The sequence below is a fragment of the Seriola lalandi genome, unplaced genomic scaffold, assembly GCF_002814215.2.
Source record: "Seriola lalandi dorsalis isolate HSWRI2012SDOR001 ecotype SW California unplaced genomic scaffold, Sedor1 jcf7180002054875, whole genome shotgun sequence".
NCBI classification, from domain to species: Eukaryota; Metazoa; Chordata; class Actinopteri; order Carangiformes; family Carangidae; genus Seriola; species Seriola lalandi.
In genome coordinates this window covers 362,051-389,450 of record NW_019525428.1, presented here as the reverse complement: position 1 = coordinate 389,450, position 27,400 = coordinate 362,051, and the positions used below count along the sequence as shown (strand labels likewise).

Sequence of the window (27,400 nt, the reverse complement as noted above, 5' to 3'; positions counted from 1 at the left end):
ATTCCCCACCCCCACCCCTCCAACTTCTTCTCCTTCTGTAGGCACCAATAAGAGGAGGACGGTGTATAAACTGAATGACAACAGTAAAGTAAAACACAGTGATAATTATAATAAAATATCCCTTTTATAGCAGAAGTTGTATGTAAACACACACACACACACATATATAACAATTGCTTCATTATACAATTCCACCTGCCTCTTCACACCCTGACGCCTTTATAACTCTCATCACTGTCACAACAACATCGTTATTATTTAAACACGCCTCTCAAAACAGGATCTTTACTTAATGATGAGGTTTAATGAACCGTAAAAAGAACAATCGGTCGACTATAACTGCAGGGACATGAAAAATGTAAAGACTTGTAAATCAATTACACACAAGATGTGGATGTTGTTACAGTCTTCAGGATGCAGCTGACTGTCACGTCAAGCTGCTGAAGGACGGACTTTGGTCTCACATTGATTGATTGATGAGACAGAAGAAGTTTATAGACAGTGGCAATAAAACTGCAGTTAATGTGTAAAATGTGTCTGATAACTCGTCTGTAATCACAGTCTCATGTCTGTGATCAGTGTCTAATGTGCTAATGAGTCTGTTTTAATCAGGTGTATTTATTCTCCCTCTCTCACCAGGCTGTCGCTCTGTTTGTGCTTCCTGCGTCTGACCTCGGAGGCTGCCTGCGCGGCATGACGGGCGGCGTGACAGGTAGGACGTGTGGAGGTCGGACACGCTGGCTGACACCCAGCGTGTCCCGCTGCCCTCATTAGTAAAACCAGGGCGGCTCTGCGTGGCTCCCCGGCTAGAGCTCCTCTGCCTATCCTGGGCCTCCCCAACACGCCAAAAGCTGATTGAAGCAGCCAGGTCTTCCTGTTGCTATAGTAATAGGCAACACTGGCTCACCCCTTTCTCAATAACATGTTTTTGGCATCCCTGTAGCCGTGGCTTTTACGGCCTCCCCCTCAGAGCTCATACAGTCCCATTGTTTACACTGTTCGTCTCAGTATTTTTGCAGGCAGTGCAGTTTTTTTTTATTATGCACGATGCACCTCTTTAGTTACGCATGAATTTGTAATTCGAGGTTGCGGAGATCAGGAAAAGTTGTGGTGATACGTGCAATGCCCCTGCAATAATTTTATATTTAATCTGTTCTGTAACCTCTAACAAATCACACATCAAGATCAGTTACTGAACACATCAACAGTGTTCATTCATAAAAAAATATTAACTCATTATATTTCAAATTAATTGAAAATCACATTATTACTGTCAATGCAAATTTAAAGAAATAAAATGTTGAAATTTGCATTTGAAAAAAACCCATAAATCTCTGACCTTGGCCTGTAAATAACATATTCTGTTTGATATTAACCTCCCACTGTTGACTTTACATACTGTATATGTTTACAGTCCACAGATTTCAGTGTTGTGTGCAACAGTGAATCCACAATGAATTCCTTAACTTGCAGGCGTTTTTGTGTATTGCGGCAAAACGATTGCCTGTTTTTGTGCAGTATTGCCCTCCATCTGTCCTTTTGTACTGTACAACCATACAGGAGCCCTCTCCAGCAGAGCATCGTGGGATGGGAAGAGCCTCCTTCAAAGATGCAGGCGGCCATGCACTCCCCTACTATGGCACATTGGTATCAGTTACACCATAATTTCATCACCAGCAGCTCTCTGTGAATCCTGCTTACATTAACTTTTTACAGGGATTGGCAACACAGAGGCAGAGATGCATGGCAATGCCAGCACTTGAACCCGTTTAGATTTAGCCCTCCTATTCAATAGTTGGTCTCAACATATTGTTATTTGTTGATGAAGTGTTGTATTTGTATGAACAAATGGTCTGCATTGTGAATAATCCCTGCAGTTACAGTGGGATTACATTGAGAGAAAAGGCGAGGGGGGATTAAAAAAACAAGAGGACGGGGAGACTTCAAAGTGGCAAAGTGTGCAGGGCTGTGTTTGAATGATGGCTGGCGTATTGTTTTGATAAGTGTTCCCTGAGGAGAACATGTGAAGCTGCGTGTCACTTGCTCCTCTCATCTCTGCGATAGGGAGCCGGGCACCGAGGGGATGTCAGAAAAAAACCAGCCGTAATTACAGCGTTCACACAACAATGCTGCGGAGCAGTTGGCTCACACTCGCTCAGCAGCCCAAATGTGAAATGCAAATTAATTAATTTGCTTTAAACATGAAATTAAATTAACATGTTAGACCCAGAGATGGTGATAATAACACTGGTGCACAGGGAGCAAGGGAAGAAAATAAAAGAATATAAAATGTAGACGATGTAAATCAACTCCCGTGACACACACAGCTGCTTTCATCACTGTTCATTGAGATATTATCAGCTACTGTGAGAGCTTGTTATGATGTCAAATACACTGTAAATTTCCATATTTGTTTACAGTGTGTGAAACTTTAATTAACGTTATATTGTTTCTGCTCACAAATACAAATTACAAGAGCGGCATGAATAAACATGAATTAATTAACCCATTAGTTTGGCCATGAACGTCTTTTAGATGATGAAATGATGATGATCATGGGAGGTCTCATTAACAAATCTGTTTATTGTGACATTTTGACTTATTTCATACATTTATATATTAAAATTTCACACACACACACACACTATAGTACCTCTAAAACACGCACAAGTCAAAATGCAGGAAACCACACGCACCATGTTTATGCATTAAAATAATTCAGCAGAATCAAGCAGCCTCTTATGTGCAGCTGCAGTGAAATATTTTTATTTCATTTTTCTTTTAAACAGCTTCATGGTGATATTTAGAGAAGCTGAAGTGACACAAATTATTCAAAGCAGACGTTTTCATAACAGATTTAAATAATGTTCCATATAACTGGAGGAAGAGGCCGTGACCACGACAGTCGTTTCATTTAACCCACAGCTTTGACCATTATACTGATAATTCAGTGTCAGTCTGTTGCAGTAGTCCCCAAACTAAGGGTCAGAGGTCACGAGATGAAAGAAGAAATGTTGCTTTTTAAAAAAAGGAAAAACAAATCTTTTTTTGTGAATTACTGTTTTACTCTTGTTTTCTCTCTTTAGACGTCAAAACCTCACAGACACAGAGGTGACGGGAGTCATGAATCTTCATCTTCCTGTTGAGGCTGTTGCAACCAAGTAAAGTCAAGTCTATTTTATTTATATGCCCCAAATCATGTATTTGTGTTCAGGTCTTTACGGTCTGAAGAGAAAACTGCCCTTGGTTTCAAAGTGGAAAAAGAAAATCCTTCAATGACGAAACATGGACGACGGATAAACACAACATCGTGTATCTTTATTAAAATGAGATGTGATGCAGTGTTTCTCACCTGTGACATAGAGTATTACGTATTTATTTTACCTAAACAGAACAAATTACATTTTTGAATTGGGTTCAGTATAAATGAACATTTTACTGAGCGTGAACAGAGAGCTGCATTTTGGATTTATTTCATAAAAATAATCAAATTTAATAATGATCAACACTGGGCTGATGTATTGGTTTGATTCTGGTCTAAATATTCATCTTTAAATCCCTAAAATGTCTAAAAAATAGCCAGAGACCTGAATGGATGAACATAAACACACACAGTGTCTTATCCTATATTAAATGAGCTCAAAGTGAGAACAGGTGAGGTTTATAGAGAGAGACAGGTGGGGGGAACTGAGGGGGAAAAAACCTGTGACGGACCAATAACGTTATTTCTATGCACATGAGCGGGAATGCTGATTCTTGTATTATAATATTTATTAAATCTCAGATTCCCAGTTCTGCAGCAGCATCACGAAGCTGAGCAGATGAGTTTACACCCGGAGAAACCCACATTACTAGATTACTGTTGTGTTTCTCAGGGTGTTTCACTGCAGTCTCTCGTAACAATGTTGTGGTTGGGGGAGAGTGTACCAAGCCATCCCAGCTATTTCAAGTCATTGTGGTCTCATTACAGCAGGCTGTTGGTAATCCTCTGCCTTTGATCTGGAAGCTGAAGGGAGCTGCGTTTTACTGTAGTTCAAACAATGTTCTGCCTGCTCCCTCAGCACCTCCACCAGGAGCCCCGTGGTAACTGAAGAGCCACAGCCCGACAGTGGGAAGTGGAAAGTTTGTTTTCCAGCCGAACGCAGGTGAGACAGAAACACAGACGAAGCTTTGTTGTGTATTGTGTGTGTGTGTGTGTGTGTGTGTGTGTGTGTGTGAGTCAATCTGAGGTTAAGCAGAAGGAGATTCACTCCACTGGGGGCTTCAACAACGGGGTCAGAAGGAGCGCTGCTTTACAATACAAGTCGATTCAGAATATTTTATTCACGCCTGAAGCGATGATTCAAGTCAGGCGAGTCCACAACTAATGAGAGACGAGAGCACAGAACGCCATTCATGCACAGAGACCCACGAGGAAGACAATAACAGTGAACAACAGCTTCATCATCACAGAACAAGTCTGTTCATTCATCAGTTTGTGTATCTGGTATAGACGCATAACAAAACCAAACCTACTTGTGTTTGTTTTATAAAGAGTAGCTTATCAATAGTTTAATATAAAAGACTTATTGTGACGTTAAGTGTGGTTGAAAACAGACTGTGTTTCTGTGTCTGGATACAGCAAAGAAAACGCAGGTATAAATACACGCAGAATGCATTTGGATCAGAATGTGGATTTGGATCAGCCGGACCACATTCGGAGGTGGTCAGGATCGATCTGATCTCGGGCCAGGTGTCAATACAAAACAAAACAAAACAAAAAATCTGCATAACAAGTTGAAAGGACACCTAACTCCACCTTCGGAAGCGGATAGCGCTATGTTGGTTGACAAGTCGGACTAATTTGCATGTTGAGATCTAATCACAGTGAATTTTCAGACTTCATTCATGTCCAGAGAGATCCAGATTTAGATCATGTGGTAATTACAGGTGTGAACATGCATCCGTTCCATGTAGAAACCTTTTAAAACAGAAACAGCAGAGCACTGATGTTGTTCTGTATCACTTTATGTTCACAGATGACATTAAAAGTTTGAATATGCAGTATATGCACAGACAAAGGTCACGCCATTTGAAGAAATACTGAAACATTTCAGGAAATAAAACGAGCTTAGTTTATCTTAGAAGAAAAAATGAGGGGAAACGATGCACCTCGCTCTTGGTTAAAAGGTTAAAAGTCAAGAAATAGGTGCATTATAGTTTCAGATATTAGTCTTTCTTTTCTTTTTCTTTTTTGTATGGATGAAACAAACATACAACATGTGCCTTAGTGAGCTTTAAAGGTGCTGGTAGGCGTTTCCCCTTGTTCCCAGTCCTTAATGCTAAGCTAAGCTAACCAGCTGCTGACTGATACAACAGTTGTCTGCCTCAGTCAAACCGAGCTGATGGGAGCGGTGAGGGTTTTTCCCTTCACACACTATTAGTCATGTGATCCATTATTAAGATAAAAATGTCGATTATAGCTGAACCTTAGTTGTAATAACTTGACTCCATGTCTCCGTGTTGCACTGACAGCTCTTTGGAGCGCTGTGGTGTTTCTATACAACCCCGCTCCGCCGGGCTTTCACCACGGCTGCTTATGTCATCGACTCAGACAAACCCACCAATCAGGGACAAGCAGCTGCAAGAATAAACAAGAATTGCAACAAGAACTGTTACAATGTTTTTAACCAGAGAGAATCTGCTCTGACTTACAGTGAGTTTATGCACCTTTCTTCAGAGCTGTCAGAGGGCATTCTGGGAAATGGGGTGAATAAGCACCACAGTCTTTTTGTCTTTAAGGTTTTATTTTCTTAAAAGCTTTAAAAAAAAAAAAAAAACTAATTTTAAATGAACTTGTGTAGTATTTCTTATATTGTCATTTTGTAATTTGCCTTAATTCTATAAGTGACATATGTTATTGATTATTGTTGAAGATTTGTTGGGATGGCAGTCCGGTCTGTCTGTCTGTCTGTTGTTCTGTGTCACGTTGGTCCAGATAAAACACAATAATAATACTAATTTTGGAGATTTTCATCCATCACCTTCAGGTTTAAGTTTTGATTTGTCCAACCTTTTGGTTTACAACCAAAAACCTGAGAAACTACTGACATTACTAGTGACATTCTTTTTTTTTTTATATAGCCTATTAAATATTAGCACGCTCAGATGCTAAACTAAAGCGAACATGGAAAACATTATACCTGTGTCCCAATTCAGGGACTGCATCCTTTGGAGGCTGCATTGAACACCGATTGTGCAACTATTAGGCTGTCCTATTTCGAAGGCTCCTTTAAATGCCTTGAAGGAGCAATACCTCCATCAAGGCTCCAACAGGTGAATCCTTCGTGGCCCAACCTAGATTCATCACACTCTGGTAATGAAAATAATATGGCAGCAGACAGCGCCGTCAGTGAGCCCTAAGATTACACTTTTAAACGTAAGTATTGGGTTTCAGCTCAGTTGAACAGCTAATGGTACAACTGTTTTTGTAATAAAAAAAAAGAAAAAGTTACCTGTTGACACGGTTGCTAGGCAACAGGAGCAAACTGTAAGGGAGGGCACAGCTGGTGATACAAAGCGTAAATCCTCCATAGTGGAGGCCTTCATGGTCCAGACCACGTCCTCCGAAGGATGCGGCTCCTGAATTGGGACACAGCTCATCACCTGCTAAACATATGCACAATAGCATTGTCATTGTGAGCATGTTAGCATGCTGACGTTAGCATGCTGACGTTAGCTTGTCACTCTGCTTGGTGACCAAGCTACTACATTAGTTGCTAAGAATCATCATGTTGGGCATTGCCACTGTGAGGATGATAGCATGCTAATGTTAGCATTTAGCTTTACTGTGCCTAAGTACAGCCTTGACAGAGCTGCTAGCATGGCTACTGTTGTCTTAGTGTTGTTAGGATTTAATTATGGGAAGAAATGACCGATTCTTTGGCTGTAGATGATTCAGTTTTTTTCTCAATTTAAACATGAAACAAATAAGTCATCAGAAACTAACTAGATTGTGAATCTTGAATGATGATCTCTAACAGAAAGTATCTGAGGGGGAGTTCTCCTTTAAATCTTAAGTCATACAAGTACAAAGCATACTAAAGCTAAGAGGCAGTGTCCGGGTCTCTGGAGCACCCATGGGACTCTTGAAACAAAGCAAGGCGGTGCTTAATAAACCTCTAGAAACTACACAGCCAAAAGAACCGAGGAAACCAAAGGCAGCCAGCTCTCTGCTATATCCACCACCTGAAGCCCAACATATCCCTGCTCAAGCTCTGTAGACACACACACACACAGACAAACACACACAACCCGTGGATTTTTCTTATACCAATATGGGACTCGTACAGTCTGATATGGCCTCACTGACAAAAATTCTCTGGGATTGTGCTCATCGCTGGCTCATGTACCACCGCTGTGGGCTTCTGTTTGTCCCTGATCTTCAACATTTTGGTAGAAGTGTGGATTCCAATAAAGGCTTGTTAAACAACAGATTTCATTCTCTGACTCAAGAGGGCCCTACATGGCCCAGAGGCGTAAGCTGCTCCTTTGAACATCTAAATCCCCATGCAGCGTCTGACTTCCCTTTGTTATTCACTGGTGGATGTTCCTCCACTGTTTTTCCGTGTGTGCTCTCGCTCTGGAAAGGCTCCAGTGGACCGTGTAGAGGGAGCTTTTAGCTGTAAAAGATCATCTCATTGAGATCATCAAGCCCCAGTTAATTGAACTTTTATATGATATCCTTGTAGGAGCACAGGGCGAACATATTGTTTTAATAAAGAATTCATCAGCCAGAGATGGGGAGCCAGATTTAATGAGCCCTTCCCTGAGAGGGGGATGAGAGACATGAAACAAACACTGTGCTCTCAGCCCTAATGTCTGCTGCCCTCCCCTGCCTGCTGCTGTGAACACACACATTACATTCAAATGCCTCGTGTAGCAGCTTCATGAAGCCACAGCAGTGAAAGGGTTTTAGCACCAAAGTACATGTTTTTTTGTTTTTTTAATTTGAAATGTGCCGATCATGGCAGCATTCCCTTTATGAGCATTTTATCAACTGCAGATTTATTTGATCAGGACAATGCAATTTAACAGTTTCAAAGCAAAGTATGAAACTAATGTGTCGCACAAAGAGTTTGTGGCTGTTGCTAATTCTCGACTTCTGTCCCTAGTTGGGCTTCTACATGTATAATCTCATTAAAACAATCAATAGCAAAAACTACACAATTTATAATATCCTGCAATCAGCTGAAATATACAGATGTGCAGATGTGCAGAGACGACAACAGCACAACAAGCAGACAGGGTGCAACAAAGACGATTAACAACAGATACAATTACCTAGAAGTTAATTGGATTTCAGTTGGTGTGTGTATGTGTATGTGTTGCAGAGTTGTCAGTCCTTTATGGAGAAAGCTGATTGTCCAAATTTAGAATCTTATTAGGGAATTTGTTTGATCAATGTTCAACACAAACCAATACAGCTCCTTTATTATCAGAGAGAAATCTAGTTTTATTACCTTTATTACTTTTACTTAAAGCGCCACAAACGACGCCATGACTGACTCACAGAAAACCAGGGGTCAGGTCGTGTCCTAGTGTCAGAGCAGTGCAGTCTGGGAGGAGGGTACATAGGGTGTAGGGTGGTGGTGGGGTCAGTAGGGGGCTCCACTGCTAATATTTGCCCTGGTGCCCCCTCACAGGTTAATGTGTTTACTCTTTACTTAAAGTGTTAAAAGTACATACTTTGACATTAAATGGATATTGTGCAGGATTCACAGCTTGTTTTAAAGGCTGAAATGATTCCATTATTTTTTTTAGATGAACCACCAACAGCTGTTCTCTCTGGCAGTAACTTCAGTTTAAATGCCATTCATGAGACACTGAGTATCTGCATAACAACACACTGGAATAACTGACACTGAATGCAGCTCGAGTGAAACCTGCATGAAGACCGCTGATTGAAAGCGAGATTGCACCTTTTCCTTTAGGGCTGTCAAACGGCATTCTGGGAAATATATGAAGTGGGGTTTTTTTTGTTTGTTTTTTTGCCAAACTGCAAATGCAGTGAGAGTATTTTATATTGTTTCAAAAATGAAAACAATGTTCCCAGTATTATTTTTTTTCGGATTGTTCTGCAGGGAGTAAAGAGGAAGAAGACGATGGATGATGAGCGAAGTGTAAACAACTTCAGTTTAAGTAAAAAAGAAAAGAAAAACGTCTGTTGTGACTGATTAATCCCTATAAAACGTTTGCAAAGCTGTTTTTTTTTAAAATATTTATACTAAAATATAGTCAGCGTATGATGTCACTTCCTGGTTAACCTCTGCTCCACCAGCTTCTGTAACTCCGCCTCTCGTCCGTCATTTCTAAAAATATGAAGCGGGTTCCTGAGGTTTATTTTCCATGATATAAGTTAAACAACGGTTCCTGTGTGTCAAGGGTTCATGGGAAATGGTGTTTGTCAAAGGCAGCTAAAAGCATAAATACTGAATTAACAACAATGTAAAGAAAGAAAGAAGGACTAGATCATCCCCATTCAAGTCTCATTCAGTAAAGTTAAAGTACCCGTTTAGTATAAAAGCTTTTGTCTGGTGTTTTAATCGCACTGAAGCCACGTTAGAATCAATTCAATTAGCCAATAACTGTCTCGACTGACCAGCTTAATGTCTCTAAATTGTTGCTATAAACACTAAACACTCTTCTCTTTCCTCTGCTTCATTATGTTCCATACAAACGTCCCCTCAGGACATATAGAGTGGTAATCTTTACTCTTGCTTTTCTTGTTCCCAGACGAAACATTCAACACAATGATTATTGTTCTGAGCGTCTCCGACCTCAGACAAACGCCCAGACACTGTGGATGAATCCGAAGCGTTTACAGACAGAATAAGAACAGTGCTGCACACAGTCAGACTGAACTACTCTGCATTGTTTCACTTTCTGGCCCATTTATTCTTATATTTGATTGATTTTTCTTTTCTTTTCTTTTTTTTCCAGCCGCAGAGATCAAAGGCAGGAGGAGACAAAAGATAAAAGAAGATAAAGGAGGAGCTGCAGAGAAGACATCCTAAAAGCTGTCACCATGTCACCTCCAGTTGTGGAAAACAGGTTCTGCTGCAGACCTGAAGTGAATGAGAATGTGGCCCTTTTCTTATTCTTCTGCCAGTATCTGATTTTAACTGGCCAATTTGCAAACTGGGAAAGTCGGACCTTCCTGTCCTCACGCAGGAATGAGCAGAGGGAGGGCGGCTCGTCAGAGAGAGTATTTTTTAATATCCTGAGAGGAATTCTCCTCATGCTTACCCTCGCCTCGCAGGACGACGGGCCCTTGACACACAATGTCATGAGCCACATTCCCTCAGCTGTGTCTGGTTACTGCTGGATCTTGTTGTTGCCAAAAGCTCAGGTAGAACAGCTTCACCCCATCTACCTGCAGGGTCCGAATGTTGGAGGGAGGAGGAGGTCAATCCTGTCAACGATGATGAAGTGTTTTCTTATCAGCAGCTTTTAAGCTGAACCTTTAAAGGGTCAGACCGCAACTTTTACTCATCAAGATAAGCTCACTTATGAGAAACACACTCAGTCTGCGAAGCAGTTTTGTAATCTGTTATTTTGGCAAATACAAAAGCTTAATGAAAATCCTGGGATTTTCTGGAAACTGGAGATGTGAGGTTTAGAAAACACGGGTGACGTGGTCTGACGAAGAGACGCTTTCGAACGGCCTCATGGCAATTTGTTACGATTTTGAGGCTTGATCCATATTCAGGGTGATCTGCGGAGTTTCCTCGTAAACAAACAAACGTTTCCAATCAAAAGACAGTGAGTGTGTTTCTGTCCTCGCGAAACATTTGCGAAGCTGAGTTTTTAAAACTATTTGAACTAAACCATAGTCAGTCTGTGTAAAGTAGAGAGCTGAAGTCATGATGGCACTTCCTGGTTAGCCTCTTAGCTGGTCAACGACACTACAGCTTCAGCGACTAGACTACAAGCATCCACACAACTCTAACTCACGAGCTGTGAGGGTTAGCCTGTGACTGTCTAAGGCTCATGGGAAATGATGTGTTCATTAAAGGCAGGTAAAAACATAAATATTGAATTAACAACAATGCTGGATCTTTTAAAAAATGAGCGTCCCCATCGGAACATATAAAGAAAGCCAACACAGTACTGAGAAAAAGAGCTAAAGATCCAGTTTAACTTTGTTTCTCTGTTTAGCTCAACGTCATAATTAGCGGCGAGCTTGCTTTAAGCCCCTGTGGAGGTTTCAACATTTACTGCTGCAGTGGAGATGTGTTTTTAGGAGTGCAGCTATATTTTGCTTGGCACCAACACACACACTGTTTTCACAGTATTTCTACAGGTGCTGGTAATGCACAGAAACACACCAATGCATTGTTTTTCAGGTGATTTAGGACTGAAGTAAAGCGCACAGGTTTGACTGTGAATTATCAAGTAACACAAGTCATTATTGTACTTTCTCAGGGGCCCTCCATGAAGCCACTCGGGGCCCCACAGACGCAGGGGGAGGCGTTTGTGGGCGCATGTTACTTCATATACCCGTGAGACGACCTGAAGTCCAGCGGGAGGAGCAGATTTTTGTGTGTGAAGCTTGTGACACCCACAGGGAGCAGGAGAATGTCTCGAGGAGAGCTGGGATCTGTGCTGCTGCTGCAGTCAGGACTGCTGTTGCTCAACTGTGGTGAAACTGCCCGGTCACTGCGCCTGCAGCAGACAATGCCTCCTGTATTTGCACCTTCCCACCTACCCACCCTCTCTGCACCCCTCACACAGTGCCATATGGAGTCTTACTGAGTTCTTTAGAAACTGGAGGAGTGGACTCTGGCAGCAGGCAGGACTGTGTGATTCAACTTTTGGGAAATGAAACTCTGTTGGGAATAGGGAGGAGGCTGCAAAAGGTCCAACGAATTTGGGGGGAGTGACTCGGTTGGAGGGGGTGGCGGTGGTTTGGGGGTATAAACAGCAAGCCACTGCCACCGCCCCCTCCGTTTGAGCGACTTTGTGCCCTGCACATCCCTCTCTCTCTCCCTCTCCCCCTCTCTCTCTCTCTCTCTCTGAGTCCGGCCCGCAGTGAGGGTAGCAGGCAGGAAGTGCGTCCTTCTCCTCTGGTGCAGTCCGGTTCGCTCGTGTGGTCCCGCTGCGTGCAAAAGCACCGGCTCTGCTCAGTCTGCAGACATGACACCTGCCCTCCACGTCTGTGCCGTCATCTTCGCCTCAGCGCTCCTGCAAACTGCGACACCAGCCCTCCTCAATGACACGTAAGTAAAACAAGTTTGTGATGAAGCTGCTGCATCTCACGTTGTCTGCAGAAAGAAAAAAAAGTTTTGGTTTGTGCGTCACTCCAGAGGACGCCAAGTGCACGCGCCAGTCTTTGCAGGAGGAGCAGCTGCACGTGATTGAGTTAGCAAAAAGTTGCAATGGTTTTTTTTTGTTGTTTGTTTGTTTGTTTGTTGTTGGGTTTTTTTAATCAATTCATGTTGTAACTTACTGTGGTGTGTGAGTATGACATCGTCTCACCGTGAGCCAAAAAGTCGAGTGGTCGGCCTCAGGATACTGTTACGCAATAGAGAAGATGTACCACCAGTGTGTGTGTGTGTGTGTGTGTGTGTGTGTGTGTGTGTGTGTGTGTGATAAAATAATCTGGACAAAGTAAAACAGTGAGAGATGATTGAACCAAAGTGTTTTAAAGGATTCACCAGATGTTTTGGTTTTTATCAAGATCAAAAACAAAAAGTTCACTGTCTCAGGATATTGATTTCCATTCTGATCTTTGTTTTTCACTCCTGTGTGTTATCTGCTCTGTGGTCATCATGTCTCAAATGCCTTTCATAGTTTAGTATCAGAGTCTAATGACTTTTCATCATCGTGCAACTTCCTCTCTGGCAGAAACAGCATCAATATGCTCAACAGCACCACCTCCCAAAACTCAATTAAATGTGTCCTTTATTTCTCATTGGCAGCAGCAGATCCCGAACCAGCCAACCAAATACTGATCTGCACGCCTTTTTTAAAGAAAGTACAAACAACACATTGACTTCATTCAAAATCTCACATAAGTATTAATCTCAAACTTGACCTCTGAATCAAAAGTAAAGTTCTGTGAGTGATATTTTACAAATGCAGTAGAAGTATAACGGAGCATGAAGTGCTCAAATGTTAAAGGAAAGTACAAAATTAAAAGTTGTGCTTTGTATTTTTGCACGTTTAAACCTGCAGTGACTGTTATTGGCCTTTTGGGGGCAGCACAACACAGTTTTGACATATTACGACTTTTCAAGTTGATGTGTTCGCACCATAGACTGTAAATAAAGATGGACGTAGCCTCCGTGACATCACCCGCAGGTTTCTGAGGAGCGGTTTTGAAGCTCAGAGTGAGCCGCCCCACCGTCGCCATTTTGGCAGTGCCTGACTCCACCCCTAACCTCTGGCTAATCCAAAAATGGGCAAAGAGGAGGGGCGTGTGTGGAGGCCAGACTTATGTATTATGGAGACCTTTAAGTCTTAATAAAATGTAAACAGGTGAGTTATATAAACAGGTGTCATGAAGGAGGAAATCAGCTCTAGAGAGCAAAACTGTTTTTGTACCAGGCTGTGAACATGTTTATTTCTGCTTTAAAGTTGGACATTTTAACATGGGAGTCTATGGGGACTGACTCGCTGTTGGAGCCAGACTCTAGTGGCCATTAGAGGAACTGCAGTTTTTAGCACTTCAGTGTCGGCTTCATTTTTCAGCCCTTTATGTTTCCGCTTGGTTAGCACACAGTTTTCTATTTATATCTAACAGAGCAACATTATTTATGTGTCGTTGTGTTTGCAGAGGAGAGATTAATTAAAGTCCAATGTTCTCTCCTTTTATCTCTGTGTTTAACTGCTAACATTAGCCGCTAACATCATGTTCCTTTTTCTACCTACAGTATTTATGCAGTGACTGTGAGCTCCCGCTTGACGGGGGGTAAACAGGAGACCCTGTGTGCCCAGATCCACGGCCCCACAGAGCCCGTCTCTCTGACTGTCCTCCTCGAGGTGAACTCTGGCACCACCATCGTTCTAGCGGAGGCCGTCAAGCAGGACTTTTACCGCTGCGTCGACTTCCAGGTCTGACTCAACATTATGCACACACAGTTTGGCAGCTTGCACGAGAATGTGATATTTCCGTCTGTTTGCTTTATGGTTTTCCAGTGCCAGTGAGGTAGAGTAGAGCAGAACAAATATTTTCTATGTTCAGTGGTTAGATGCATCTGTGAGGTTTCCAGGCATAGTGCGTTTTTTCTCTCCTCGTCCCGTAGCCCTCCATTAAACTAATGGCACAAATCCTGGCGTCATTATGTACCTAATTATCCAGCCGGCGCCATGACTGAGGCTGTCAACGCCAATGGCTCTCTGTAAATTACTGCTCTGGTTTCTGTCACAGCGTTGGGCGCTGTTATGCAACTTAGAGGCCTTGCTACATATTGATGCGAAACGACCCGACAACCCCAATCAGCTCTATGACAATAGCACTTAGTTTCACTTGGTTCCCCAGTGTTTGGCCCTGCCGCAGGCCTGGTCTGGAATTTGTTTATCTGCCACTAAACAAAGGCTGCTTTCTGCCAGAGGCTAGCTATGTACCTGCATTCCTCTGGAAAACATCCTCTGCCCCCTACTCTCAGTCTCACAACACACACACACACACACACACACACACACACACACACACGCATACTAAAAAAAAACAAAAAAAAAAAAAACACCCCTTGCAAATTTTGGAAGTGGTTCCAGCCTCTGTTATGTAATGGCAGCTCTATTAGTAAGTGAAAACATATGCTATACAAGGATGACAGCATTTCATAATTAACCTCATGTAGTGGAGGGGGTCTGTTATTGCTCAATATCAGACGAGCTCAGATGGATTTGCTTCCAAGCAGTTGTTCTATAACATTATAGTCGACAGATGTTTCGCAGGAAACACACTCCAAAGGAGGACAATGAGAAAAAAAGTGCTTGTCAGCTGGGCACAAATTCTGGTTCTGCATTAAAACAAAATTTAAAAGTCCTCCCTTCCTTCCTTCCTCTCCTCCTGGACATTCAAATAACCCGTGGTCCCGGTCCTGTCCGACAGATGTGATGTGTTTTCTGATACTGCAGGTCCCTACGGTGCGCAGCAGACTGGTGGCAAACATTAATGTCACAGTTCAGGGTGAGAGCGCCTTGATGAGCAAGAAGACCAAGGTTGTCATTGAGCCTCCTGGTTTTATGCACATCATCCAGACTGACAAACCCATCTACAAACCTGGACAGACCGGTAGGTGTCCTAATGCTCATCAGTAACACTCTGGTACTGCTCTTAAATAGCCCTTCATACACACTCATACATACTCAGGAGCGATTCAGGGTTCAGTATCTTACCCACTTTGACATGCGGACTGGAGGAACCGGGGATCGAACCACCGACCTCCTGATCGGCGGACGAGCCGCTCCACCTCCTGAGCCACAAGCCTCATAGTTTTAGAGTACGCTGCGATTCGGTGATACTCTGCTGCAGTTGTGTTGTTCATCTAGCGCACATTATTCTCTCTGCACTGCTTAGCAATTCAGCTGCACTCGCACAAATGTGGACTACTTTATGATATCTGCATAATGCTGAGCCACTCGTTGACAACTTCAGGAACTACGTCTATGTTCCGCACACAGAAGAACGGCTGTTCCTCAACAGTTCTTGGGGAGGTTGTTTGGATTTTTCCTAAAGAAAAAGTGCTTTGAGTCGTTTTTTTTTTTTTCCCCCATTAATTTTTGCAACGTGTTTGGAACCATTAATATGTTATTGCTGAATTAATATAACCTTGTAAAAAGTTTGAGATACTGGTTCAGCCGACTTATCGTCTCTTTCTTACACCAGTCATATTTTTAGGATTGGTATTTCCTAACGTCCCATAATGCACCTCAATAGCAGCCGTTATTAGACCACTTGGTAAACACCTGCTTCTTTCAAACTCAATGTCCCAGAAGCCCAATCTGAAATAACCCTGATGACATCATCCTTGTGATCATCCTTAAAAATCAAATGGATAATCCAATCAATTAGACACATTAAAACCGACTTGGTTATTTCTACTAAACCTTTGACAACAGTTGGTTAAAATGTCTTCTGTGGCTCTGGAGGAACGTTGTCGAGCCTCAGGAAAAAACAAAACCTTGATGACGTCATAGTGATGATGTCATGGTGATGTCAATAGGGTTGCCTTGGCTTGAGTTTGGAGAAAGCCTGTAGTTAAACTGGGGGCATGGAGTTTGAAAGATGTGGATGTTTAACAGGAATCTTATATGCTTTTGATTTGCATTATGGGAAATGTGGTCCAGTGTCTTTGGCGAATTATGACGCGTCTACACGGAAAGCATTTCAGCCGTGTTCGTCATTCGTGACTAATGGAACAGATACACGACCTGAAGCATATTTTTTTACACTTCAAGTTTATTTTCCTGTGTTTTTTTTTTGTTTGTTTGTTTGTTTGTTTTTTTCAATACTGTACCTGAACGCATCCTGCGTCGACCCAGATGGAGCAACGTAGCTGCTGCTGCTCTGCTAGCATCATGTTCATGCTAACCCTTCTGTAGACACGGTGTTACCCATACTCGGGGCTAAAATCAGGATATTTTGGCCTCTGCTGCTTCAGTTTGAATCATTTCTTCTCTTTTATTAAATTAGACCTTGTTTCTCATTAACCAAAGACTGGTGATAAATACCTTTTTTTTATTTTTTTTATTTGTTCCTTACACCATCTGCTATCTCCAGAAACACTGTCCTATAGCAAACCAGCAGATTTCCCTCGAATCCCATCTGCTAGCGCTCAATTGAAAATGCAGTATATTGAAGGATTTCATTCTGTTTATTAGCTTCATTTCTTTGCTGTTTCACTATATCATTTATTTCTGTACATGTTTTACATTATGTTTTTTTTTTCCTCTTTTTCTTTTTCTTTAAAGTCCAGTTTCGAATCGTCTCCCTGGATGCCAACTTCATCCCCGTAGCTCGAGTGGTAGGTTTTTATTTATCTTCTCCAATATCATGTGACACCGTGTGATGTATGTAATAATTCCAACCAGTGAACTTTGTAATCTGTGCGTGCTTTCCACTAAGCAGTCGGTGAATGTGAAGAGTGAGGTCTATTTTGGTTCAGGAGAGTGGGAGGTGAAAGGAGGGCTGTTTGTTGATTTTGAAGACAGCGTGGGTGTGAAGCGCTGTGTGGAGTAGTGTGATAAACATGCTGTCAGAGTTCATTTGGCACACACTGCATTTGACCCAAACATCTGAATCAATATGGGCTCAAGGCCTTTTCCGTTTGTGATGAGAGGCTGAAAACACAACTGCGTGCATTGACTATGAAATCCATTCAAATATCATACGATGAAGGTAGTTCGCTGGAAAGTGGTAAATCCCATCAGGTACAAAGAAGATTTCAAATGGTCTCAACATTAAAGCTGTAAGATATGAAATCTAAATGTTTTCACACAGATGGTATGACACTTAATCCATCTGCTTGTTTTGACACTTCGTCTGAGCTACATGAATGAAATATTTGAACCCAGTATGTTTATTTTTTTTATAGCTGCAAAATTATCTAAGGTCTCTTGCATCATTTTATATAAACATTTACTGACACAAATACTCATGTAAGTAGTTATTTAACTACCCTGCTCTTCCTGTGCATTAAAAGTTGCTGCTATGCTTCTGTGAATTAGCTGTAGATCAAAATCACTATTATACTCCACTATCAACAGATATACCGACACATAGAAGAATGTTTCACAAACGTTCCCATTAACTCAAATGTCATTTAGTGTAAATTGTGCAAATATGACATTAATTTTTTTGGTTGTTTCTTTTTTTTTTCAGTACAAAGTGGTGGAACTCCAGGTAAGACTTTTATATTTATAAACATATACACTCGAGAGTTATTTGATCAAATTGTTCAGGGATTTAATTGATCACTCAAAAGTGGGTGTGACTGAACCTTTTACAGAAGAAAAGACAAAGATTTTCATTTATATTGTAGAAATACACAAATATGACTTTTGACTTAGACACAGAAACCAAGAATAACATAATTTACAGCTTAGAAATGCAACATTTATTTAAAAATGAATAGGATACTTAAAAGTATTCATGCACATAATTGTTTTATTTGCAATGTGCTATTTTGAGAACATTTTAAAATCCATTTCGTGCTGGATTTTAAAATGTTTGACTTTGGGAATATACAGTGATATCATTACAAACTGATATCAACTAATCAAGGTACATTGAGATGAATAGGCTGAAATCTGATACTAGACTGCACCACTTTTCAATATAATTGTAATTTTTCTTCACAGATATTTTGTGCCATCTGCATAATTTGATATAATAATCACATGACAACACCTAGGGGCTTTAATATTAATATAATGCAGAATGGAGCAGCCGCCAACAAATGTGCGTCTTTCTTTACCGTTTTTGTAGGATCCCAATTCAAATCGCATTGCCCAGTGGTTGGAGAAGTCCATCGATGGCGGCATCCTTGATCTTTCCCACCCCATGATTCCCGAGGCGGCACAAGGAACCTACATCATCTCTGCCTCAACAGACAAAGGAGAGCAGATCTCCCACAGCTTTGACATCAAGGAATACGGTCTCCTGCAGTTTCATACTAAACAAATTTAACCATGACTCGCATTTATCAGAATAATGACTTTAATTTATGTAAGGTTTTTTTCCACAGCAAGATTTTTGACTCTGTTTCTTTTGTTTTAGTTTTACCAAAGTATGAGGTGAAGGTTCACCTGCCCAGTGTGATAACCATCCTGGACCAAGAGGCGACGCTAAAGATCTGTGGAAAGTGAGTGTCGCACTTAAAACAAACAGAGGTTAACAATGGCACTGATGTCTAGCGTAGACGACATCAGATATCACACGTAGCCAATTTAATTCTCCCCATTTTTTGTACAAGGAAACATAAATTGTAATGATTCTGCAGCCATTGTTTATATTTTCCTATTTTCTTAAGAGGATAAAACCTTTTTTTAGGAAACTGTGTCTAAGCTTCAAGTCTTTTGAGTGGGTGTTTCCCATGGCAGTGGTTCAGCAGCAACACAGCTAGGATATCAATTTCCATGGTGTGCTAATTACTGAGAACGTCACACTGTATTTAGCTACGTTGGTAGAAGACGTGTTGTCCATTTTTCAACAAGCCCACGCAGCATTAGCTGTCAACAGTTGATTTAAACTGTTTTAAATTTAGAAAACCTATTGTACTGTTAAGTTTGTATTCTACTTGGAAATAAGAAGCTAGCAAGCTAGGCTAACTAGCTTTCACTATTTGAACGTTGATTCCCACCAGCAGCTCCAGAACACTCAGTGTTGTGGTTCTGCTAGCTTTATCTGTCTCTCTTTTATGGGTCTATTCGTAGTTACAACCTTAGACCGTGTCTAAAGATGGACGTAGGCTCAGAGTGGGCGCCATCTTGGCAGTGCCTGACTCCACCTGACTCAGCTAATCTAAAAATAGGCAAAAATGTTCTTTCGTGCATGTCAGTTTAATAACTATCGCAAGCATAAGCTCCCATTAGCATCGTTAGCACAGCTGGGCATCTCGAAGGCGAACACAAGGCTAATTCATTTGCTGGCTAATTGGCTAGTCAATTAGGTAAGCTAACAAGCTACATGTGGTTAGCGCATTAGTGCTAACACATAAATACTAGCACTTCAGTTTAATGCCTTTTAAGATGTCGTCCACATCTGGATCGAAGAATATCATGTTGTTCGCTGCTTTCTCATTCCACGCTTTGCTATGGGAACATGAACTCGACTAAACACCTGCCTTCACCTGTGCTGTTTCCTGCAGATACACCTACGGCAAACCAGTTATTGGTTCAGTCAAGGCGGTGTTTTGTAGAAACGCCATCCGGTTTTACTGGTATTCACTTACCCAAGAAAATGATCTCTGCAAGACTTACCTGCTGACCGTGAGTATTCCACATGAAAGAAATGTGACTTGCTCGCTAATTGTTTGTATTATTTTACTATGAATTTCATCCTTGTTATTATCTTCCAGACGGATAAAACTGGTTGTGCTTCACAAATTATGAACATGACCGAGTTCTCCCTCAACAAGAGCATGTACGATGACAGTTTTGATGTGAACGCTGAAATAGAAGAGTATGGCACAGGTAGGTCGGCCGGATGCCAGATACTGATCGTTGAGCGATCAGCAGCAGTTTCTGATGAGCTGTGAACTTTGTTTATTACCATCCAGGGGTCGTTCTCAAAGGCAGCGGGCGGACCAGCTTCAGCAGCCACATCAGAACCGTCACCTTCGAGGACGTACCTGCAGCGTACAAACCTGGCATTCCCTTTGAGGGGAAGGTAATCAGTGCGGGAGCTATAACCCACTGTCATGCTATCCATGCTATAGTGGCGTGGTTCACGTCATGTTCAATGTCGGTCGGTTGCCTCATTACTTAAAAAATATATCAACAAATATTGGACTGACTCCCGTAACGTTCAGGGTCTCCACAGGATGAATCCTATTGATCGTTGTGATCTCATGACTTGAGTTCAAGCTTGCTGATTGAATGTTTCTCCCTGAAATGCTTTGGTTTACGGTTTAGTGAGAGCGTTTCATGGTCATCCAGGTCATCTGTGAAGAAAAGCAACAGGACTAAAAATAGCTCTATGAAATAATGTGTGGTTATTTAGGGTCCCCAGAAGATGAATCCTTGTGTTTTTGGTGACAATTAACCTTAATTCCAGCGCCACCAGCACATCAAAATTTATTCTTAACAACACCTATAACAAGGTAGTTTGACAGTTAATAGTCAGATAACCATGATATTTGCTGTGAATAATCGTTGTCCCCAGAGGTTGATTTTAATAACTTAAACGGCCCTACTTCGAGTGTTGCCAACGGGGCAATTTTACAGTTGTGCATATGAAATATCAAGATCAGTATTTATATCAATAACAGACAGACAGACAAAACTGATTGCTTCAGTGCTCCCCAGAGGATGAACCCTTCAAATATCAGACGCTTTATTAGCTTTTCCTCTTGTGCCACCTTCAGGCCTTTGTCACCTTTGCACTTAAGATGTCTCACGCAAAAACAAACCCTTTTAGCCTCAAACCTAATGACGACCTTGATGTGTTCATACATCTTGAAAGTGTGCTGTCGGTTAGCTTCTACCTTCTGACTTGTCTGCAGGTGAAAGTGGTCGGTCCAGACAATAAACCTGTCGTCAACGAGCCAGTGTACCTGTTTGCTGGCGAGTCACAAAACGCGACCCTCACTACGAACAGCTTTGGCATGGCTTCGTTTTCTCTGGACACCTCCCTCTGGAAGGACTCTGTGAATCTGAAGGTTGGTTACTGCTCTTATTCTGCCCCCCCCGCCCCCCCCCCCCGGGACCTGTTTATTTCAGTACAGTCAATTCATTAACTGCCAGTTCAGTATCAATTTTAAAATCAATATCTAATTAAAGAAACTTTCATCATATCCATCGTGTGGCCCACACAGGTCTATATTCCTAATTAAGAAAAAAACAAGTTGGTTGAGAATTGGTTGATAGGTTGATAACGGAGTGTGAATTTGACCTTTGACCTCTCGCTGTCATGCCAACAGGCGAGCTCAAAAAAGACGGACGAGAATGAACCGTACGTGCCCAATGTGCGCAGACCAGAGTACAGGTCGGCCCACCACCACGTCACGGCGTTTTACTCCAAGAGCAGCAGTTTTCTGAAGCTCATGCAGGTGAGCGGGAAGATCTCCTGTGACGAAGACGCAACCGTGCGCGCTCAGTACATCATCCAGGGGGAGGAGCTAAACAAGGGCCAGGAAGTCCTCGACTTCTTCTACCTGGTATGTGTCACGGTTTATGAGCTCCATCTTATGCCTCGCTCCAGTTGTGAGTGAGAAAATGAGACGATATCCTGTTTGATTATTTACATGTTTACAAATTTATGGGAAAGCTTTTGTTTATAATATGCTCTTAACTGGAACTGATGTTTGTGTTTAATTGAAATGTAATTAAATCAATCCATTGACTGTAGAAAACAGGTGATCCTAATTGTGTCCTGTTTACACTGGGTGTGTAAAATGGATTCCAAATGGATTTCCCCTTCTTTTTTTTTCATATTTAAACTGCACATTGATAATTTCGCGTGTCTGTGTTTGTCTTTCTTTGTAGGTGATGTCCAGAGGGGGAATTGTGCAGCACGGTCGTGTCCCAGTGAATGTTAAAGCAGGATCAGGTACAAGCTGATGTTATATGATAATAAATAATAATTTACAGTGGCTGTGTTCACAGTAACGATGTCGTCAATCTCACATATACAGTCAGCTGAAAATAGTCCCCAACAAATACACAATTTACTCCTGATTAAATGATCTGTGGTAGAATCTACAGCTGTTACTGAGCCCATATATTTGTGACTCATTTTTAAAGAGGTTAAAATCAGTGTTTTGTAACAGTTTAAAAGATGATGTTATGTCACGAATGGTCTGGGAAAGTATATTATATGTGTTTTTACGTTTGATGTTTTGATGTTTATGTTAAACTGTCGCGCGTCACATTTCTTTTCTCTCTGTGTTTCATGCTTCAGTCAACAAAGGAGAGCTGACCATATCGCTCCGACAGGTGACAGACCTGTCACCTTTTGCCCAGGTGGTGGTTTACACTGTGATGCCCAGTGGAGAGGCGGTGGCCGACAGCCAGGACTTCCCCGTCCAGCTCTGCCTCAATAACAAGGTAAGTTATTAAATCAATCCAAGACTTCAAAGCGTCTTTTTGACGTACGATGAAATACGAAAACACGTGCATCTCAGATTATTTTATACAGGAGGATAAACGTCAACTAATCAGCTCCCAAACCGTCTCTCTGCCTTGTCGTTTCCTGCGCAGGTGTCTCTGAAGTTCTCCTCCGTCCAAAACCTTCCAGCAGAGAAGACCACGCTGAGTCTCCAGGCTCAGCCACGCTCCATCTGCTCCGTCAGAGCCATCGACCAGAGCGTCCTCCTGCTGCGGTCGGAGCAGGAACTCACCGTCGACTACGTACGACACCCGTCCTCTTTTACCCCGCGTTTAACATCCTAACACACACAGCGTGACGTGGCGTTTGCATTTCAAACGGCGTTAATGCCTTGATTTCAGAGATGGGCAAAAGTGGGAATGATAATTTACCCACAAAACACAGCGTGAACGGACATTAAGCTCACGTTTAATGTCATTTGCAAAGATGTGTTCATTGTTTTCCCGCTCCACATAGACAACCTCAGGCCACATGGATTCACCTGTTGTAGGCTTCTTTTCTCTTTTTTTATCTGCACTTTATTTCTCTTCAGACCCAGTGAATCCTCAGTTTCTCATATCTGAAGATGTACACTGACCAACGGATTAAAAACTATTTTCTCACTGAATGTAACTCACTCACAGCTGATAGATTGAGTGTTGGTGTTTTGTGTTTAGGTCATTAGTCTTTGCAGCCTCTCAAACAGCATTTAGACCAGATTGGTTCACGGCAATAACGTTTTATTGCAGCTAATTTGCTCGAGAGTAGACGTGACTCCGAGCTGCTGCAGGTCTTGAAACACTTTTCAGTATTCACATCATCATTGCGTGGACCTCCATCACTCAGTGTGCTGACGTGCCCTCGTGTTGTCTCGTGTGTGTGTTTGTGCAGGTGTACAGCCAGCTGCCTTTACAGAAGCTGTCGGGATACTCCTACGAGGTCGAGGACTCGGAGCCGTATCCCTGCTTCCCTCTGCCGGTGCCGGAGCCGGAGATCGAGCTCGAGCTCGAACCCGTACCAGAACCGGAACCGGAGCTGGAGCCGGAGCCGGAGATCGTGCCTGACGCGCAGGCGGCCCGTCGAGCGGCGCGCTCAATCTACTTTGGGCCCAACAATCTGAAGAATGACGTCTACAGCATCTTTAAAGTAGACAATCGGGTCGTTTTGATTGGCCATTAAAGAACAGGCTCATTATAAGGAAAAATAATGATCTGTATATTAATAAATCTTTATTTCTGTCTGTTGACCTCTAGTTCTTTCTCTACCTCACTATTTGTGTCTCTATTTTTCTCTTTCATTATCTGTATTTCCCCCTTTTTTCTATTTCTTTCTCATTTCTCCATCTACCTCCTTCCCTCTCTCTACTTTTTCTCTCTGTTTAACTCTTTCTGTCTTTCTCTCTCTCCAACTCTCTCTATCTACATCTGTCTCTTTGTATCTCCCTCCATCACTTCCTGTCTCTTTTTTTATTTCCATCTTTGTCTAATAACCCAGGGAGATAGACAGATATGAATTAAAGCAGTTTGCATGAGGTGTAGCACTGTGTTCTGTTTTAACCTGTGTGTTCGTCAGTGCTGATTAAATCATAAACGGTTTATGACTTAACAATCTCTCGTTTGGTTTTACCATCTCTCTCTCTCTCTTTCTCTCTTGTAGGAAATTGGGATCAAAATTGTGACCAACTCTGACGTGAAAAAACCGTATGACTGCCGTGACAGGGGATACGATCGATTATATTATGACATGGGTATGTTTTTTATAGTACACCACTTGTGTTTTCCATTGACTGTCCATTGATGCTGGTTCCAGAACAAGAAACTCCCATTATACTGTTAACTAGAGTATGCCGAGCTAGATGAGGGGCTCATCATGTTAGCTGCGGAGGAAACAGCTGGAGATCCACCACCTCCACAGCCCAAGGCCAAGACTATTAGAACATACTTCCCTGAGACCTGGATCTGGGAGCTGGTTTCTCTTGGGTAAGTTTTAGTTCTGTGATTTAAATTTTTTTTTTTTTTTTTTTTTTTTTTTTTTTTTTATCCATGTGTTCCTAGATCGCGTAGACTCTCCCGTTCCCATGGCCTTCAACATGATGCCACAGAGTTCAGGTGGTGTGCTGAAAGGTAAAGATGAGGAGAAGAAGGAAATCGTCAGGACATTCTTCCCTGAGACCTGGATCTGGGACCTAGTTACTGTGGGGTAATAATGATATATCCTCTGAAAAGGATATACACATTCTTCCTTCTTTCAGACGTGTCCGAAGTTTCATTTGTCTTTCTTTTTTCTTTTCGATTTTGAATTGATTAACTGTTTAGTCTTTTTTAAAAATGTTGAAAATATTGACAATGTTAACCGCAGTTTTCCAGCGGCCTGTGTGTGTGTGTGCTTAAGCTAACAACACAAAATCAATGATAATCTTTCATTTCTTTATTGAACACAACCATTAAACATCCACTGTGCAGGTGGAAAAAGTAAGTGAACCCTCTGATTTAATAGAAGCAGGTGAACCGCGAGTGTTAGAGCGAGCGCACCTATTCGAAGAGCCGGTGACCTTGATTTCCCCCGTGCCGTAGCGCCGACCTTGAGACTCGGGGGAAGGCGTAGGGCAGTGGATTGTTGGCCACACCCACTATAAATCAAACTGTGATTGGTTTAATTCACCTGCCACTTTCTAAACAAACGCACAGCTGTGGGGATTTCAGGTCTTCTGTCCTGGTTATGAAATCCAACAAACAAGTAAACCAACTAAGCTTTTCTCTGCCTGGAAACAACAAACACAGAAAAATCTGATTGGATAAGATTAGAATTAGAAGAGAATAATTATTAAATGAAAGAGATTGATTGAATATAACGTTTATAATGCTGATATGTTTGGCTTACTCTGGTTCCTCACTGGTAGCCAGCATTAAGCAAATCAATGATTCTTCTGAGATCGTTTTTGTGAAGCATGGGTGACATCAGCAGATGTTTCGTCTGCATATAAAAACTCAAAATGTCCAAGTTAAAGTTTCTCTAACCCAAACCTTCAATCTGGATTCACTGACTGGACTCCAGGTCTGATAACTCCTCACACCAGTTAGCTTTGGTTGATGTCATTTAGTCGAGGGGTTCATGTACTTTTTCCAGCCTGAACTTGTTTGAATGATGTTTTCAATATGAACGAGACCGATACAATGATTTGTGAGTTATTAGTTAAACTAGATTGTGTTTGTTCTTTATTGGATGAAGATCTGACGACGTAACACACGACTTATACATAAATTACGTTAATTCCAAAAGGCTCACTTAGTTTTTCTTGCCGCTGTTATGTGTCACATTCAGATACAAATGTTAGGTCCAGGTTCATTAATGGATTTGTGTAACATCACATATTTGCCATTGGAAACCAGTTCTAACTCCTGCAGGAAGTACTGTGTTGTACAGGAGCCCATCGCTCACAGTAAGAAGCTAATTGGCAAAAAAAAAAAAAACTTTCAGGGCCTTTAAATGTTGGTTTGACTTTTAATACACGTCTCACGTTTTGGCCACATGATGTAACATGAGGAGCCACGGTGGCAGCGTGGTTTTAGGGATGTTTCCAATAGTTTTGGAGATATTTCAGACTAGAGCCGACATTTATTTATTCTTCTTTTCTCTGACTTGCAACCATTAGGTCACATTCTCGTTATACGATGTAAAACATAATATTTGTGAGGTTGGTTAGGTGATAGGTCCACCAATAAAATATCTCAACTACTGAATGGATGGATGGACTGTATGCATGAAATTTCATACGGACATTCATTGTTCCCAGACAAAGCATCCAAATGGTTTTATTGATCTCCTAACTTTTCCTTTAGCACCAAGATGAAATTAACGTTTGTGTGTTTTTGACTTAATATCTCTACAACTACTGGATGTTTTGTCAGGAAATTGGTAGAGACATTCATGTCCCTTGGTCCAGCATGCTAACATGCTAAATTGGTAAACATTATACCTGCTTAAAGGTCCCATCTATTCTAAAGGTCTCTGTCCATGTGTAGTGTGATTATAGATCAGCTCTAGTTTCTATATTAATACTGTGAAAGTATCAAAGCCTCAGTCCACAGAGAAATGCACACAGCCTGTATTCAGAAACTGAGCCTTAAAACCAGCCGTCAGGACTTCTGGAACTTTGTGATGTCACAACAAAGCAGGCACCAAGCCCCGCCCACCTGGACCCACCATCCAAACCTTTGAATGACCTGGTTTCTCTGAGTGTTTTTACCTGAAATCTGCTGTATTTTTATTGGATCACTCAGAAAACAGTGAGCCAATCAGAAGAGAGGCTTAGAGCCTCCTCTCTTCTGATTGGCTCACCGACCTGTTGTTACTAGAGCTCCAGAGAGAAGCCTGAGAGAGGAGATGTAAAACTACACTGAGATGGATTTTGGTTCTTAAAACCACAAATATATTTTCTTATGGATCAACACTTCAAATAAAACACAAGGGAAGTGTTAAATATGGGACCTTTAACATAGCACTGATGTTAGCATGTTAGCATTAGTGGACCTTGAGGTAAAATGTACAGCGTCACAGAGCTTCTAATGCGGCTGTAGAGTCGTCGTGTCGTCGTCTCCCCCC

The 27,400-nt window shown here is 41.7% G+C and overlaps 1 protein-coding gene across 2 annotated transcripts in view; it reads left to right on the top strand.

The window, feature by feature from the left end:
- Positions 1-12,013: 12,013 nt before the first annotated feature.
- Positions 12,014-27,400, top strand: part of a2m1 (alpha-2-macroglobulin 1) — a 29,003-nt gene continuing 13,616 nt past the window's right edge. Inside the window, exons 1-18 of one of the 2 annotated variants that reach the window (XM_023428446.2) lie at positions 12,014-12,260; positions 13,917-14,097; positions 15,127-15,283; positions 16,963-17,015; positions 17,873-17,893; positions 18,479-18,647; positions 18,770-18,854; positions 19,860-19,980; positions 20,070-20,184; positions 20,271-20,380; positions 21,216-21,371; positions 21,633-21,869; positions 22,198-22,261; positions 22,613-22,758; positions 22,912-23,061; positions 23,690-23,944; positions 24,455-24,545; positions 24,853-24,997. In XM_023428446.2, the coding sequence (XP_023284214.1) occupies positions 12,178-12,260; positions 13,917-14,097; positions 15,127-15,283; positions 16,963-17,015; positions 17,873-17,893; positions 18,479-18,647; positions 18,770-18,854; positions 19,860-19,980; positions 20,070-20,184; positions 20,271-20,380; positions 21,216-21,371; positions 21,633-21,869; positions 22,198-22,261; positions 22,613-22,758; positions 22,912-23,061; positions 23,690-23,944; positions 24,455-24,545; positions 24,853-24,997 (2,339 nt within the window). In that variant the 5' untranslated portion in view covers positions 12,014-12,177. Of the gene's footprint in view, positions 12,261-13,916; positions 14,098-15,126; positions 15,284-16,962; positions 17,016-17,872; positions 17,894-18,478; positions 18,648-18,769; positions 18,855-19,859; positions 19,981-20,069; positions 20,185-20,270; positions 20,381-21,215; positions 21,372-21,632; positions 21,870-22,197; positions 22,262-22,612; positions 22,759-22,911; positions 23,062-23,689; positions 23,945-24,454; positions 24,546-24,638; positions 24,778-24,852; positions 24,998-27,400 lie in introns of both variants that reach the window. The other variant, XM_023428447.2, reaches the window with a different exon arrangement.